Source organism: Parasteatoda tepidariorum, chromosome 9, assembly GCF_043381705.1.
Source record: "Parasteatoda tepidariorum isolate YZ-2023 chromosome 9, CAS_Ptep_4.0, whole genome shotgun sequence".
Lineage (NCBI taxonomy): Eukaryota > Metazoa > Arthropoda > Arachnida > Araneae > Theridiidae > Parasteatoda > Parasteatoda tepidariorum.
The window spans coordinates 31,357,399-31,376,761 of NC_092212.1; the positions used below are offsets into that span (position 1 = coordinate 31,357,399).

General features: G+C 30.7%; 1 protein-coding gene across 1 annotated transcript in view; it reads right to left on the reverse strand.

Moving 5' to 3' along the window:
- Nucleotides 1–717: 717 nt before the first annotated feature.
- LOC107443509 (fibropellin-1) overlaps nt 718–19,363 on the reverse strand; it is a gene marked incomplete at its 3' end in the record, with an annotated part of 34,835 nt that continues 16,189 nt past the window's right edge. The window contains 14 exon segments of the mRNA XM_043055947.2: nt 718–834; nt 3,578–3,694; nt 3,801–3,917; nt 4,022–4,138; nt 4,243–4,359; nt 4,462–4,578; nt 4,686–4,802; nt 7,439–7,555; nt 7,660–7,776; nt 7,859–7,975; nt 8,969–9,085; nt 13,056–13,172; nt 13,264–13,377; nt 18,788–18,904. Of these exon segments, the coding sequence (XP_042911881.2) occupies nt 718–834; nt 3,578–3,694; nt 3,801–3,917; nt 4,022–4,138; nt 4,243–4,359; nt 4,462–4,578; nt 4,686–4,802; nt 7,439–7,555; nt 7,660–7,776; nt 7,859–7,975; nt 8,969–9,085; nt 13,056–13,172; nt 13,264–13,377; nt 18,788–18,904 (1,635 nt within the window).

A 19,363-nucleotide genomic window follows, 5' to 3' on the forward strand; every position in this document is an offset into this window, starting at 1 on the left:
ACTATTTTTTTTCGACCGAAGTTACTTAATTATTATGGAGAAGAAAAAAAACTGAAAGAGCTATTTTTGTAACTTGTCTATAGTTATAAATATATATTCTCCAAGGTTAGCTGCCATTTGAAAATGAGAAATTCCTGTTTATGTAATATCTTTGCGTGAGTAGTATTACTATTTTTTTTCGAACGAAGTTACTTAACTATTATGGAGAAGAAAAAAAACTGAAAGAGCTATTTTTGTAAATTGTCTATAGTTATAAATATGTATTCTCCAAGGTTAGCTGCCATTTGAAAATGAGAAATTCCTGTTTATGTAAAATCTTTGCGCGAGTAGTATATACATCTTTATTACTATTTTTTTTCGAACGAAGTTACTTAACTATTATGGAGAAGAAAAAAAACTGAAAGAGCTATTTTTGTAAATTGTCTATAGTTATAAATATGTATTCTCCAAGGTTAGCTGCCATTTGAAAATGAGAAATTCCTGTTTATGTAAGATTGCGTGAGTAGTATATACATCTTTATTACTATTTTTTTTCGAACGAAGTTACTTAACTATTATGGAGAAGAAAAAAAACTGAAAGAGCTATTTTTGTAAATTGTCTATAGTTATAAATATGTATTTTTAGCATACATTCACGAGAAAATAAAATCCGTAAGCTTTAAAATATCAAAATTAAATAATAGCATTTAATATTATTAAAAGATTATAAATATTTACATTCTTCACACTTCGGTCCTTTAAACTTTTCCAAACAAGTGCAGAAGTATTTGTCCCCATCAGTTTTGCAAATGCCACCGTTTTTGCAAGGATTAAGGCTGCAAGGGTTTTCATCACCTGAGAAATACAATTAAAGTGTCTAATCTGGTAATAACACATCCATAAAATTAATTCAATTTAATTATCAAAAAGAGTTGAATTGGTTGGTCGGGTGGGTGACCACTTGGATCAGTCTGGGTAGGGACCGAGGGTGTGTTCGTATCAACCAGTCACAGATGGGGTTCGAATCAGGTTCACCTCAATAGGAGAGGTGAACGATCTATTCCTGAGCCACCGCGGCTCTGTTAAAGCATTTTTTATTTTCATATCGCTTTGAACAGCTGATCTAATTCTGATTTTACAACTATCAATGTTCAACTCCGTGGCCTGGTAATTTTATACCTAACCCAGAAGACAAGGAAACTCCTAGATCTAGCGTTCGTGGAGGACCTTTTAATTGTACTAACCTGTATTTGCGTTACTCGAAAACCTCCCACAGGTAGCCCGATAGCAAGGTGATTCTAACTCATGATCCTTCAACCACTAAGAATATTTTACGTCAGCACTGTGATCTGTGCAAGCCGGGAGCAGAATTCGTTTCAACCAGCGACCGCTGGGATTCGAAGCTGGGTTACCTTATTGGGAGGCGAACGCTCTATCCTTAGTACCACAGTGGCTCCGTGAAATTTTATTTTATTTTCTAACCTTCGTTGAATAGCCAACCCAATGTTTCTGGGTTTACGACTACTAATGCTCATCTCCATAGCTTTATAATTTTGAACCTAACCCAGAAGACTAGGAAACTCCAAAGCAAGTATTGGGAAAAATTTGCTTTCACGGTGAACTTTTTGAGGGAACTAACCCGCATTTGCATTACATGGATCAAACAATTAAAGAATCTGATGTAAGGGACTAAGAGTAACACATTTACGCAGATACATTTATTTAATGTCAACAAATAGAAATGTATTAATTACGCTTTTCACAGGTAGGTCCTCTAAAGCCTTCTATGCAAACATACCCTCTAACAACAACTGCGGAAGTTCTCAGAAAACAAATTTCCTAGTTTTAGCTAAGGTAATATGTTAATATTTTAACAAATTTGATTTAAAACAGTTCAATTGTTCTTAACAAGTATTTAATAAAGTATTCGACATTATTCACGGTCCGTTCTTCTGAAGTTTTCAAAGCCAGTACTAGAGTATTTATCTCATGCAGAACTATGCATGTCATTATTTTTGCAGAGTTTCGGACTGCAATGATTTTTAATTTCTATAAATAGCAAGTGAGGAATCTGTTTTGAAGGACTGTCAGTAATATGTTCTTTCTTCAGTCTGTTCTTTTGTTGACTCTAAACCATCCAACCGAGAACGATGAAACTTGGCATACAGAAAGTTCGAAGCACAAGGAAAGGTCACCCTCGACATTAGAAGGATGAGTGAAATACGAAAAGGAATTATTATTTTTTTTTTTTGGTTACGCCAGATACCCCTCAGAGGTATTAATTTTTTATGGGAACTTTGAGGACGTAGTGACCCCGACATATTTAGCTACACCAGTCACCAGTTAGTTCACGGGGAGTCTTCGACCGACGGGGAGAGAACTCACAACTTCTTGATGGGGGCTAAACGCCCTACCAACCACGCTACCTCGGCCCTGTGTACCACTGGTATTATGGTAATTGAGGCAATTTTGATAAGAATTCTACAACGAGTTTTTCTGATTTTCAAGAAATATTTTTTCTAGTGGAAGTAGAGATAATATATTAATATTTTCATGTATTAGAATTAAAAGAACTTTCTACCGCCACTACCTATAAATATTTTAAACGATAAATTAAAGATCAGATAGAGTAATCATCCTACTCTAAAGGCCTTGTCTTAGTCTTCTATTCTATTGTTCTATTCTAAAAATTCTATTTGTTTTGAAAATTTCGGCTTTAATTTGCGGCCACTGATTAATGTATTTCGTTTGAAATGTAAATACCAAATATACAAGTATAAAGTATTATATTGACATGTATTATATAGTATTTGAAGATTATTAATACTGCTAATATTGTCACTGTCGAAATAAGTGTCTTACGACTCCTCGAAAGAAATATATACCGAAAAAAGCTACTTGATAATGATAAATTTTGACTATCATGATTTGGCAACGAGCAATAGCATCAGGTCAAGTGATGCTAAATAAAATTAATCTCTATTCTAATGGAATGAACTACAAAAATCGAGTTTCACTTAATTTTCCTAAATGAACAAATAATAAATTAAAAATTTAAGAAAAAATTGAAAATATTTTAGCTTTATTAAATTAACCAGGAAAGTGACTTTTTCAGAGAGACTATTGTCAGGGTACGTAAAAAAGTAGTATTTAATTTATTTTATTACCAATGTATTAGAAAGCGAGACTAATAATTTTTTGCCTTTTTTTATTTACCACTGCCTAATTTACAATGAAAATCATGCAAGCAGACAAAAAACTAATGTGGATTAGTTATGTTAAGATTAAAGTGAAAGCAAAACAAATTCTGTTACATTAAACATACCCATATATATATATACACAACCACTTTATGTTATTTCCTTTGATTCATTAATTTCCGTAAAAATGTTACTTACGTGGTTCTTCCACTAAACTCTTCAATTGTGAAGCTATGAACCTTTCAGCTTTGAGCAAATCGGAGTGTTGCTCCATTCAGATTTATTGATTCGTTTCTTTTCTTTTAGTCATTCACTCTAAGCAAAGTACGGGTAATCGGCTAGCACATTCATAAAATTATTATCAATTCCTTTTAATAAGTTTAAAATGTGCTGTTTACCTTTTTCACAGTTAGTTCCTCTAAACCTTTGTACGCATGTGCAAGAATATTTATCTCCATCAGAACTACATTTGCCATTATTTTTGCAGGGATTCGGACTGCAACGATCTTGAATTTCTGCAAAAAGCAAGTAAATAATTTGATATGAGGTACTGTCAGTGATACATTTAACCCATGCATAAAATTACTCCCAATTGCTTATAATAAGTAGAGCATTCTTTACCTTCTTCACAGTTAATTCCTCTAAAGTTTTGTGCGCATATGCAAGAATATTTATCTCCTTCAGAACTGCATTTGCCATTATTTTTGCAGGGATTCGGATTGCAACGATCTTGAATTTCTGCAAAAAGCAAGTAAATAATCTGATATGAGGTACTGTCAGTGCCACATTATACACGCATAAAATTATTCTCAATTGCTTATAATAAGTATAGTATTGTTTACCTTCTTCACAGTGAGTTCCTCTAAAGTTTCCTTTGCATATACACGAATATTTATCTCCATCAGAACTGCATTTGCCATTATTTTTGCAGGGATTCGGATTGCAACGATCTTGAATTTCTGCAAAAAGCAAGTAAATAATCCAATATGGGGTACTGTCAGTGATACATTATGCATGCATAAAATTATTCTCAATTTCTTATAATAAGTATAGTATTGTTTACCTTCTTCACAGTTAATTCCTCTGAAGTTTTGTACGCATGTGCAAGAATATTTTTCTCCTTCAGAACTACAAATGCCATTATTTTTGCAGGGATTCGAAATACAGTGATCAGAAATTTCTGCAAAAAGCAAGTATATAATCTGATATGAAAGAGTATCAGTAATATATTATACATTTATTAAATTATTCCTCATTGCTTAATAAGTGTGGTATTGTTTACCTTCTTCACAGATAGTTCCTCTAAAATTTCCTTTGCAAATACACGAATATTTATCTCCATCAGAACTGCATTTGCCATTATTTTTGCAGGGATTCGGATTGCAACGATCTTGAATTTCTGCAAAAATCCAGTAAATAATCTAATATAGGATACATTATACAGTGATACATTATACATGCATAAAATTATTCTCAATTGCTTATAATAAGTATAGTATTGTTTACCTTCTTCACAGTTAGTTCCTCTAAAGTTTCCTTTGCATATACACGAATATTTATCTCCATCAGAACTGCATTTGCCATTATTTCTGCAGGGATTTGAATTGCAACGATCTTGAATTTCTGTAAAAAGCAAGTAAATAATCTGATATGAGGTACTGTCAGTGATACATTATACATGCATAAAATTATTCTCAATTTCTTATAATAAGTATAGTATTGTTTACCTTCCCCTTAGGAAAATTTGCCATAGAGAAGCCGATGGTAATCTATGGCAACCTATGGCTACCATGGAAATTTGTATGGCAAGATACCATACGCCTAAGGTTACCATAGAGATTTGTATGGCAAAACCCCATAAGCTTATGGCTACCATAGAAATTTGTATAGCAAGATACCATAGGCCAATGGTAACCATAGAGACCTGTGTGGCATTTATATGGTATTATACCGATTTTTCTACATATTATATTAGTATTATACCGATTTTTCTACATACTTAATTATTTTTTATCTCTCATAGGACCCTCTATGGGCCGAAACGAATGTTGCCCCCTGAAATTATTCTTCATAAGGCATACATCCTACTAGTTTATTTCAAAATTGACGAGTCACACTTCCCTAGTTTTCCTTATAAGCTAAAAATTAAAGACTACTAAAACAATAAAATACTATAAAAACTAAAAAGATAAAGAGTGGTCGAAGCGAAATTAGTTTAAAATAGACCAAACGGGACAAAAGCCGAATATGTAACGGTGCAACCAGTGGTGGCATGTGAACAAAATTTTATCTATAAAAAAGATGGTATTAGACTATGAAAAGCTCAGAATAGAAAACAGGCTAAATTAGTTGATCCCCTACTAGTGAGGGATATAAAACTCAGAAAATTTATGTTGAGTTCTGTTAAGCACAGTTAGAAAAGAGAACGCAATATAGAAACATTGGTAAATACAAAACATGTTTAAGACATGATTAAAATTGGAAAAATTAATAATTGCTATTGACAAATTGACACTTGGTCAGGGATAGTAAATAAAAATTAATTGGGTATAGGGAATCGCTGTGACGAAAAAATTGTTAACTTAAGGAAAGATTAAATTGTAAGCATTTTTGGTAACAGAAGTAGATGATATGGCCAGGGACTGTCCCGTTGATGATATTGAAGCAAAACAATTGTCAACCAGTAATCCAGCAAATCTAGTTAAGTGATGACTAGGACTAGGTGATATAAGAAATTTTATATTGTGATGCATCGTCAGTTTTGCATCGCGATTCGGCGATGTATCGCGATATAGTATTTTTGAATTTCATTTACTTGTAAGGCGCAGAAAGTCGGATTTCTATCAAAACTTCATACTCAGATTGATTTAAATCAATTTATGAATTTGAAGATTTATGCTTTGCTTAAGCAAGATATTAATGTTATATTTTATATATCGATTTATAGCCCAGTCCTAGTGATGACCCTAAGCTATATATAAATATGTAACAGAACATTGTACAAATATATGTGGATACTTAAGAAATATTAGTTGTAAGATAGTAAAACACAGAGACATGATAAATAAACAATTTAATGGCAAGCAAAAATTAAACACAAAATATAAATATAAAGCCCTAACATATGTAAGATAATGTAAAAAAGCATTGCAAGAACCTAAGTGGAATTAAAATAAAAAACTAATGAGAATGTAAACACTGACTTGATATATGACTAACACTATTGATATATGACAGCAATAAAATGAAATTGTCACCGAACAAGTTAAAAGAATTAAAAATTCTTAATTATTAAAGAAATGATGGATCTGGCTGATGATAAGCACTTAACTGCGTTTTTCATCGTGAAGATTGTTTACAAATTGCTATGGGGAATAGAACACCATTAATAATGGAAAAGTGATGCGACTTTAAAAATTTATATAAAAGGGGGAGGGGATAAAATAAAAACAAAGATGTCGTTTAGTCAGAAACAGTTGGGAGAAAGAAATATAAAAATTTTAGATAAAAATATAACAGCAAGAAATTAATTAAAGTGTACAAAGTCAGTGTGAACAAATGGCAAAATTTAACATAGCGAAAACCTATACCCAATCGCGACATATTTTGAAAAGATACAGATAATAAAAGTACCAGACAACCGGAAATTAAAAACTTAATAAATTCAGATAGATAATCGTATAGGCGTTTGCAAAAGAATGTTTTTGACCAAGAATGAGATCGAAAAAATATTAAAATAAGTAGCCAAAGTTAGAGAAAGATCCCACTTGTAGTGGATGACACGTTAATATGGCGGTCTGATATTCTCAGACTAGATCAATGGAACATCGGATTTCAAACTCTTAAAAATGGAAAAATTGGCCTTCCGGAGGCCGGAAAAGACTCACCAGGAATGCCTTGTGGGATTACATGTTGAATTTAATTTACTTTGGGCTGAAAAAATGGATATTTATTTCTTTTAGAATATGTTTTTGAGGACTCCATAGGAGATGTTGTTTCGTTGGTGGGGAACTAGATCAGCTTTTCCCTATGGTATACTGCCCTACAAATTTTTATGTTTACCATTGGCCTATGGTATCTTGCCATGCAAATTTCTATGGTAGCCATAGGCTTATGGGGTTGTGCCATACAAATCTCTATGGTAACCATAGGCGTATGGTATCTTGCCATACAAATTTCTATGGTAGCCATAGGTTGCCATAGATTATCATAGGCTTCTCTATGGCAAATTTTCCTAAGGGAAGTATAGCATTGTTTACCTTCTTCACAGTTAGTTCCTCTAAAGTTTCCTTTGCATGTACACGAATATTTATCTTCATCAAAACTGCATTTACCATTATTTTTGCAGGGATTCGGATTGCAACGATCTTGAATTTCTGCAAAAAGCAAGTAAATAATCTGATATGAGGTAATGTCAGTGGTACATTATACATACATAAAATTATTCTCAGTTGCTTATAATAAGTATAATACTGTTTACCTTCTTCACAGTTAGTTCCTCTAAAGTTTCCTTTGCATATACACGAATATTTATCTTCATCAGAACTGCATTTGCCATTATTTTTGCAGGGATTCGGATTGCAACGATCTTGAATTTCTGCAAAAAGCAAGTGTCAGTGATAAATTATGCATACATAAAATTACTCCCAATTACTTCTAATAAGTACAGCATTGTTTACCTTCTTCACAGTTAATTCCTCTGAAGTTTTGTAAGCATGTGCAAGAATATTTTTCTCCTTCAGAACTACAAATGCCATTATTTTTGCAAGGATTCGAAATACAGTGATCAGGAATTTCTGCAAAAAGCAAGTAAATAATCTGATATGAAGGAGTATCAGTAATATATTATACACTTATTAAATTATTCTTAATTGCTTTTAATAAGTGTGGTATTGTTTACCTTCTTCACAGTTAGTTCCTCTAAAGTTTCCCATGCATGTACAAAAATATTTATCTCTTTCAGAACTACAAATGCCATTATTTTTGCAGGAATTATGAATGCAATGATCATTTTCAGCAAAAAAAAGCAAGTAATTATTCTAATATGAATACTAGTATAATAATAGGGACTGTCTAATATGAGTAATTATTCTGACATTATATATTCACAAAATTATCTACGATTTTCGTTAAGAAGTCAACTTAAATCTTTGGGTAATGGTTGAAGCGCGTGTGTTGTTTTTGTGTCAACTCCATTTTTTCATTTATGATTTCCAGCATCTCACAACTACTTCAACAATTTTTATTTTAATTATCAAATTATTTTATTTAATCTCCTTAAAAAATAAATAAATAGTGACGGATTATTTTAAACAACATTCTTTTTAAGTAAATACCTTGCGGAAACAGCATAATAAGAAATTTGCGGGCAAATAATGTTGTTTTCCTTCGCATAAGGTAAATACTCGATGGTTTTCGGTTACAAATATGCAACAAGAATCATTTAATTAACAAGGTAACTATAGTTTTTCTTTTATGAAATCTAATTAAATAATTTTGATATTTTTTCCTCTTTCGAGATTACTGATGCCTTGAGCAATCAAAACTTAGACGGATGTTTTCTTGAATTCAGTTTCGTATTTCAACCAAAGTGAAAATTCAAATCAGAGGAAATAAGTTCCAATTGAATTATAAAACCGATTGTTGGTTTTTAGTATAAAACAATTACACCACTTTAATTGGAATCAAAATTACTCATCCAATAAAAAAAAATAAAAATAATGAGAAAAAATAGTTTCATAGGAGTGGTTCTGAAGAACTCTTAAATAAATAGAAAAAAAAATACTTACTGCAATTTTCGAGGTAAACAATTCCATCCAAGGGACAAATGCACGTGTAAGTGTTTTTCTCTTCTAAAGGAACACAAGTTCCTTTTCCACAAGGATTTGGAACACAAGGATCGTTTTCTGAGAAAAGAAACAAAAATTACCTCTAGAATGGGATAATCATCCTAACACAACAAGGTGTCTGAACTGTTATTAAAATACCTCAAATTTGAAATTAGTGTTAGAGGAAATCTAGAAGACGAGAGTACCCAAATTTTAACAATAACGCTCTTCTGAACAATTGTTCTTCCTTGATTCTAGGCGATAAAAAATATTAAAACTCAATTCTTTCTCAATTATTATTTCTTTATTTTTAATAGTTTGTTTGCGAACACTATAAACTAAAATAGCTAAGTCTAATCGAAGTAATAGTTAAGTCTAATCGAGGATTAAGGAATGGAGATTGGCGAACTTGATTTCTGCAGTTCAGAGTGTTCCCTTCTATTAATCCAATAACCTTTTGGGGAACTGTCACCAAGTATCACAAGAAACAAATTACTTGCCTTGTTTTCTCTATCAAGAAAAATCCTGACACAAATATTAATCTTTATTATTATATATTAATCTCTCTGCATTTCCGGCGAAATTAAATTCCTAATGCACTTTAGCATCCAAATAAGAGTCTCGGTACTGCCATCTAGTGTGGCAGAAACTAGACGTCCAAATTAACATGGTCAACGGTATCTCACCATTTGTGGTGGTCCTGAAAGAGTGGACACCACTTCTAGAGAACGCACTAGGTCTGCTCATCGGGAAGACTGGTTGTGCAGCTCATAGGAAATAAAAATATATTAATCTTTATAATCAAAGCACCATAAACAGCGAATTAAACGTTTATAAGGAGTGTAAAAGAGTTGAAATGAGATAATATTATCACAATTTACTATTCACATAATGACGAATAATCAAAATATGAAGCCGTTACAATAATCTATGCTCTACGGCAACGATTCTCAAATGGTGTTCCGTGGAACCCTAAGTTTTCGTGGAAGAGTTAAAAGGGTTCCGAGAGTTAGGAAGTTTTTTTTTTTTAACCCGCAATGATTTTGGAACTTTTAAATATATTTAAATTTAATCGATTAGCCATTACTAATTTAATATTTCGATTACCTTTGTAAAATTATTCAAACTAAAATGAAAAAAATGAGACTTTTTAAAAATAAAAAAAAAGAAATACGTAACATTTTTTTTAATAACATTATATTGGATTAGTTAGGAAAAAAACATGCATTTAAAAAAAATTGCTCTCGTATTTCCCACCAGGCTTATCAAACCAAACTAAATTTGCAAATAAAGAAATTGCATATTTCCTTAATAACCATTTTCAACATTTATTACACATCTTTTTAGTTTTCATTTCAAAGAAAAACGTAATTCAGCTCATTTTATTAGTTTTCAGCTTATGTATGTACAAAAAAAAAAGTTCTAGACAAATCTCTAGGAATACGAATTTAGCTGTAGGACATAAAATATAATTAAAGGTTATTAACGATAAAACGATATTAAAATAATAACGATAAAAAAAATTCATTCGTCTTATTTTTTTTAATTTTTATAACTGTCGTTGAACAGCCGACCCAATATTTGGGTTTACGACTACTAATGTTCAACTACGTAGCCTTGTAATTTTGAACCCAATCCAGAAGACAAGGGAACTCCTGGATCAAGTATTGGGGGAAATTTGCCTTCGTGGAGTACTTTTTGATGGAACTAACCAGCATTTGCGGTACATGGAAAGGAAGACTACGAAAACCTCCCACGGTTAGCCTATCGGCAAGGGGACTCTAATCCATGATCCGTCTACCACTGAGGATATTTCACGTCAGCACTGTGGTCGGTGCAAACCGGATGTGGAATTCATATCTACTGGGATTCAAACCCGGTTCACCTCATTGGAAGGCGAACGCTCTATACCCTGAGCCATCGCGGCTACCTATCGTCTTATTAAATAATCTTAAAATAAAATATTATATAGTTGTTGAATAAGTTCGCAATTAACTTATATACTTTTTTTTAAAATAAAATTGGGTGTCCGCCTTAAAAAGTTTCATCATTTAGGATTCCATTGCCGAAAGCAGTTGGGAACGTTGCTCTACAGCAGTGTTTCCCAAAGTGGTCCCTATGGACCCCCAAGGGTCCGTGGTACCATTCAGGAGGTCCATGAAAAACAAAAACTGATTTAGGGGTCCCTGAACAACGTCAAGGGGTCCGCGCTAGGCTTAATATAAAATAATAAAATTGTGATTGGTTTTTATTATTATGGAAATTAAGATAAATGAAATAGTAGCGATTTTTACGTCCTAAGTAAGCTATAAATAAAGGTGGATGCTTATAATTATTAACAGTTGTTTGTTACAAATTAAACAGTTGATTTAGAAATTTTTTTATATCTTTTGTTCCTTTTTTAAGAGATAACAGTATGAATGAGTCGAAGAAAACGCCGAAAATACAGCGTTGAATACTTGAAGTATGTCTTTATCTCTTCACCAAAAAATATTACTTTACCTATGTGTCTTCTATGCAATAAAACTATAACAAGTGATTCAATGAAACATTCCAAGCTTAACGAACAATTGATAAAAATCCATGGTGACAAAAAGATAAGGATTTAACTATTTTTCAAACAGTCAAAGAAAAATATCTGAAAACACCGTCACTGTAACAACTTATAGGGACAACATCTAAGCGAGGTGACGATGGATTGCATGCTTCTCATAGTTCCGCATGTTTTTATATATTACATGATTGCGAAGTCCGGAAAGCCTCACACTATTGAAGAACTTATTTTACTGCTGTAAGTGAGATAATACTCATCGGGTTGCACAAACCAGCTTTTGACATTGTAAAAAGAATTCCACGAAGTAATAATAATGTACAAAGAATGAAGGATCGACTAAATATCTCAGTGCGTAGAAAATTCTTTACGTGAATACTTAAAAATATCTGAATTTTCTATACAGCTTGACGAGTCCACTTATCCAGGAAACGAAGCTGTTACTTTTAGCTTATGTAAGATTTGTGAAAGAATAAAAATTTTACCAAGAATAGTTATTTGCTAAATGTTTGGAAAGTGATACGAAGGGTGAAAGGCTATTGACTGAATTAAAAGCTATACCCTTGACTAATATCATTTCTATAGCTACTGACGGTGCTCCGGCAGTGGTAGGAAGATACCGAGGTTTTCTGGCTAACTTAAAACAAGCTGCAGCAATTGTATTTTCAGTACATTTGCCAAACTTAACGAAACTAATTTGAAACTACAAGATGACCAATTAAATTTAATCAAAACTAAAATCGTAAAACTGCGTTTGTTGCATAACTTTTTCTGTATAAGCAAAACTTGGGAAGAGTATATTGTTCTCTCAGTTTCAGTGCCCTAATAAACCTCATCACAAAAAAATAAAAAATAAAAAAAAAAATAAAAGAATTACAAATTAGTGCTTACAAACATTGAGCCAGGCATAAATACACTCTTAAAATCTCATCACGTTCATCCAAGCCATTAATTTATTTTATTTTATTTTAAACAAAAGATATAATTTCAATAAATAGTTCTTCAACAAAATGTTTATTTTTTTAATTTGCAATTTTTATACCGAACATATACGCAATTTTTCACTTGGGGGTCTGTGGGCAAGTTTTGACTATAAAAAAGGGTCTATGGGTCAAAAAAGTTTGGGAACCACTGCTCTACAGTGTTGCTGGAGCAGGAAAAGTAGCTAATGTGAGCTAAAAAGTATAGTTGATATGAACGTTTGAACATTTTGTAGCCCAAGTTAAAAATGAATAAATTAGCTCACTGTATAAGTTTATTTACAACGCCTTTTTTATTTTTATTTATTTATTTTGAAAAAGACTATCTTTTTTAAGTTTGAATATCGGAGCTTAAACGGTAAAGGCATAAAAATGTCTCCTTCATATAACAACATATATCGATATTTTTGCACAATCTTAGAAGCTCTAGAAAAATCAGTTAAAAAAAACTTGTCTTTTAGTGACAGTCATAAATGTTTAGAACCTAATTTTTATAACAATATAAATTTAAATTTACGTTCTTCACAGGTGGTTCCCTTAAACTTTTGAGTACAGGTACAGAAGTATTCATCTCCGTCAGAACTACAATTACCACCATTTTGACATGGATTTTGACTGCAAGGATCATTAACTCCTAAAAACAATTAAAGGATCACATAAAAGGGATTTATAAAAAGCATTCAGAAAAATATTCCAAAATAATTTTAACAAATATTAATGCTTACGTTTTTCACAAGTAGGACCTCTGAAGTTTTCCGTGCAGTTACAAAAGTAGTTCTCGCCATCAGAACTACAATTACCATCATTTTTACACGGATTTTGACTGCAAGGATCCTTAGCTACAGGGAAAAGTAAAGAAAGAATCTGATGTAATTGACCTAAAGTAATGCATTCATAAAAATCAATTTGATTTTGATAAAAATCAAAAGCAACTATGACAATTTTTACAAATTAGGTTTTCTACAGTTTTTTATACACTAAAAAGTATTTATCTTCATCTGTACCACAATTGCCTTTATATTTTTACTAACGGATTTTTATTAAATCCAATTCACACTATTGCTGGATTGTGACGCCTCATCCACTATTCATCATCATCTATTCATCTTTGACTTAAGGTTAAATTTTTAATGTGTGTTTTCGTGATTTTTTTTGTACTTAGTAAACTTCTGGTTATTATTGTATTACAAGACAGCACAATACCTTTCAAAAAACAAAAAAAAAGTAGAAGATAAAGGGCTCCTCTCTCAATTAGATTAGGAGAAATAAGACTTGTTAATTTTTAGAACTTGTTTGAATTTTTCCTCAAAATTTTACACAAACAAAATGATGCATTTCATGGTTTTGAGTAAATAATTTAAAACTACACGTTTTTCAGCTTTCATATTTTTTTTTCTTTCGAAATCTAGTTTTATTACTAGTGTTAACTGATAAAAAACGGATTTCGTTGACGCTAAAAAAATGTTTAAGTTTAACTGCATGAAAACAAAGATACTTATCAGAAATCTAAAATCACGCAACTGTATACTATATAACTATCAAAAACTGTTGATGGCAGAATCGTATTGGGCATAATTTTGTCACAAAAATTTAATAGAGAATCTAAATAACCGCATGCCTCACATCTGAAATTGTGATAAGTTGGCAACCACTGGCATGCATAGGTAGCTACTTCCGAATAGAGTAAATGCGCAATTCAAAATTTTTGATGGTTTTCCATTGATGGATCAACATAGGATTGATGGTAACTCTCAATCATTCTCTCGTGAACCATTATATTTTTTGATGGTAACCAACATAAGTAACCATCACATCAAGGTAGCAACTGACTTATGATGTCCAACAGCAATTTATTTTGAGGGTTTGTTCCTGTTTAACCATCATGAATTTCCATCATAGCAATCCAATATCAAAAATCAAATGTTGGAATGATCATGAACAACCATCATCCCAATGTAGGAATTCGGACTGGTTTTTGATGGTCCCACATAAAAAAAATTGTTTTAACGGTATATTCTTGAGAACTAACAAGAATTCCCATTAAATCATCATGGAAATGAATAGTTGGAACCATCATGAATCATCGCGGATCATTATGGATTGGTGGTTCATGAGAGTAAAACTTCTATTGATGGTTAATCATTATAGTATTAAAGTAGCATTTTCCATTGTGGAATGATGGAAGTTGGTGGGCATATCAAAAACCATGAAAACGTAATGGAAAATGTTGGATGATGGTAACCATCAAATGATATTGGACCATCATGAATAGGACTAAAACCAACTTGAACCATCAAAATGTTTTGATGGGACCATCAAAAATTTTGACTTGAATATCCATTTCCAGTTTATTTGAGAAAATTAAATAAAAATGATTAAAAGCATATTCAGAATTTCCTCTCTCCGCCTCTTCGATGTTCGTACGAAAGAGGAAGTGTCTTTTACGCATTAGTGCCCCTTTTCAGTTTATTTTAGGAAAATCACATTAATAAGGTTCCGACATAAAAATCCTTCTGAAACTATAAAAGAATATAATTACGAAATTATTTTATTACCTACTTATGTAATTATTAAGCAAAACTGTTTTCAATTTCTTTAATTCCATTTCAAATAGGTTAAAAAAAAAAAAAAACAATAAGCAGTTGTTTAATTTCAAAGAAGGGTCACCAACCTGTCTCCCATATAAATTTTATTATCTTTAAAAAAAAAAATTCCGGTTTGCAACAAATCATACAATCAATTAATTCAGCCATAATTTAAGTATCATTTATTTCATAACTTTGAATATTCTTCATTGTTTTAATAAGAAATTTTGATTTTTTTCTAAAAAGCTTAAGTAGCTTTAAATTTTTTTTAAAAAAAACACCAAATTTGAAGACGTTTAGTGTTTAATTAAAACCCATTATTTTGAAAATCGGACAAAAATCTGAAATTTTGATAATATTATTTTGTCATTGGCTTGATCTTGCATCTTTTGAAAGTTTGAATGGCTATATCAACTAAGCAGCAATGACGCAGGGTGAGAGAGTTTGCCCTAAAAGTGAATTTTATTATCGAATAAAAAAAAAATTTGAGGTGCTGTTGTTTGACCAAGATTTTCATGGTAGAAAAATGCCCAAAACTGATTTTTTTTTTCTCTAACTTTGACAATTAGAACTGAACTAACTTAGACTCTGAAAAGGAACAATGTTCCGATGGAAACGAGTGCATGGCCATAACTAGATGGTGATATACAAATAATATAGCGAAACAAAACTTTGGGAATATTGTTGCTTTAGATCAGTGTTTCCCAAAGTGTGGCACGCGTAGCCCCAGGGGTACTGAAACAGTTTAGCGGGGGTACGCGTTCTTAAGCAAAATATCTTCCAACAAACGAAAATTTCAAAATTTTTTATTTAAAAACAAAGCTAGTAATGAGAATTTATTTTTCTATTGGCTATTTTTTGCAGAGTTAACAGTCAATAATTAGTGGTGTCAACAGTCAGTTGTGATTTTTAACTTTTGTGCAATTTTTTTACAGTAAAAAATACATTAATTGTTTTTATTAGTGATACTCAGCGTTACGAAAAATTTAGAAAGGGTACACATAAGTTATAAATTTGGGAAACACTGCTTCAGATAAATCCCCTTAAACATACTTATACAAGGGTTGGACAAAATAATGGAAACGCTTCAATACTAAATTTCTTAATAATCTTTTTTGAAAAATACTTAAAATCACTTTATAGGCTTAGAAGTATTCAGGTTATACGATTTCCCAAAAATTATCAATGAAGTTTAATACTTTTAGAGGTTTGAGGGATTGACAATAAATTACAAACAGAAAAGAATGTTTTTGAGCAATCTATGCCAGAAAATGTAGCAATAAATTTGTAATTAGTGACAATTATTTTAGTTAGTATATGCAATAAGTGCACAAAATTTCATGAACCGAGCTTAAATATTTTTGAAAATATGGACGTTTTTATAAAAAAAAATTACGTTACGTCTTACGTTTTTTTTTTTTGTTGTTGTTGTTGTTGCTATAACTTTAAAAACAGTGAATAAAATTAAACAAAATTTTTCGAGAAATTTAAAATGAATTACAAAATTTTTGCTTTAAAATTTGAGAAAAATTTGTTTAAAACTGCTCAAGGTATGAGTAATTAAAGTAGTTCTTTTATACAACTTATGGGAGGGAAATATTCAAAAAGTTTTTTTTGTTGTTATTTTGTAGTAAATTGTATTAAACAACTATTAAACAACATTTATTAAAAATGACATCAGCATTGTTAGTAATCATCTCCCATGAAAGTATCTTTTCTTTCCTTATATAATGATCTTTCAGTGTATGAACGTTTATTGTATGGTATTATCATTTGTTATTTAATTTTGTCTTATGATACAAGATATTATTGGTAGAAAACCCCTTATCATTTTGAGCTTCTTCAAGAAAAAACTACTTAGAAAATTCCTTAAAACTTTTTAAATTTTTAAGATATTTTGAAATTTTAAGATATTTTTCGCTAGCTGTAAAATACGATTCTCAACAAAATTATGAAGAGAAAAAAATTTTTTTTAAAAATATTTTCCGTGCAGAAAAGAATTACTTTAATTACTTATATATTGCACAATTCTCATCGATTTATTTTCTTCAAATTTTAAAGCAAAATTTTTGTCATTTATTTTAAATTGCTCTAAAAATTTTGTTTCATTTTATTGAATATTTTTAAAGTTATAGCGAAAAAACGCAAGACAAAAAAAAAATTGTTTTTTATAAAAATGCTATAAATATTTAAGCCACGTTTACGAAATTTTGTGCAATTATTACATATAATAACAAAAATAATTGTAACAAGTTACAAAATTTTTGCTACATTTTTTGACATAGGGTGTTCAAAAGCACTATTTTCCGTTCGTAATTTACTGTCGGTCCCTCAAACCTCTAAAAGCATTGAACTATATTGTTATGTATGAAAAATCATATGATTCAAACCTTTCTGAAGTTATAAAATGATTCTTTAACACTAGATTGCCCAAGGAAGTCATTTTGACTGCTTTTTAATTTCAATTAGAAAAGCACTGATGACACAATTTCTTAGAATTTTGTGACTTTTCGTACAACATATAATTTTTTTTATTGTTAATATTTACTAATAACTTGTTATATAACTAAAAATAATATCAAAAATATTAAAAATTAATTTTACGCAAATTTCTTTATACATGAGTTATTCTTTCACAATGCAGTCATTTTGACCGCTTTTGGACAATATAGGTATTTTAGTCTTTCTAGGGTTAAGCATTTCTTGAAAAATATGAAAAAAATGTATCAGTATAGAATTGTTTCTTTCATTTTGTCCACCCCGTATTTCATTTTTGAAGAAATGATATTTGACAGTGAAATTTTCCATAGGGGAGGGAAAATTATTTTAAGAGCTCAAACTTACACATTATTCATTTTTCATAACCTACTTCAATATGAAAAAAAAATCAAGCCAATCGAAAACTGCAACTATCACACATTTTCTGAAGTTCAAAATAACGGCTCTTAATCATTAAAAAATGAAAATAATATTTTTAAAAACCACGTTTTTGTAGTGGAGAATAATAAATGAAAAACAAAAATTTGAAAAACGAAAAACGTGGGGCGCATGAAATACATAACAGTAACAGTATGTGCGCTCATGAGAATATGTGTATGTATATCTGTAATTGTATCTGAATGTGTATGTGTATGTGGTTGTGCATGTGTATGAGTAAGAAAATTTGTATATGTATGTGTATATGTACTGTTATGTATTTCATGCGCCTCACGTTTTTCGTTTTTAAAATTTTTTAATTATTATTCTCCACTACAAAAACGTGGTTTTTAAAAATTTTATTTTTATTTTTTGTACTCACTTCCAAAATCTCAATTTTTTCACTCACTGTATACAAAACTTTTCAACTGACATGTGGCACTAATTTAAAATAATCGAATCGACAACAAAAGACAATCGCGAAAATATTAATTTTTCTTTAAATTTTATTTTACTTTGTATGTCTTCTTTCTCTTCATTTTCTGTCATCCAATTCTGAACTATGTGCCAAATTTGAAATCTGTAGCTAGTCGGGAAGTTAGTTTAAAATCGATTACAAAATTCCACCCGAACAGACATACACGAAGGCAAGTTGATATAAACTTGGTAATATGCCCTTTGTAATGGTTTAACTGTAAAGAGAAGTTTACTTTTATTTATCCATCTTATGAAGTGAGCATATCATTACCCAATTCACAGGTTTCTCCATGAAATCCTTCCAAGCATGCACATTTATATTGACGATCCATCATTGGTTCACAAGTACCATTATTTTTGCAAGGGTTTGGAGAACAGTTTTCAGGAACTGAAATCATAAAATATTGAAATTGTATGAAATGGTATGATAATAACATTTAAAAATTTCAACAGGCAAGATCAATTTATGAAATATGAAATAAAAACTTTTCCCATAATTTTTTTTTCACATAGAATTAAAACATTTTTTTAATCAAATATATCCACCTTAAAGTTATATGGGCTTAAAATTGAGTCAAACGTATTGCAATGCATAAATATTTTCGGAAAAGTGTTAAAAAATTTTAATTTATAGTTTGTTTTGATTGGAGTAAGTTATATGTTAAAGGTTCTAACATAACAGAGGTTGAACAAAATAATGGAAACACTTCTATATGAACTCATTTTTTTTCCGGCTTTCTCAAGAAATACTAAGAGAATTATTTTAAAACTTTAGAAGTGTTTAATGTTTAGGATTTCGTATGCATATCAATAAAGTTTAAAGCTTTTAGAAGTTTGAGGGACCGGC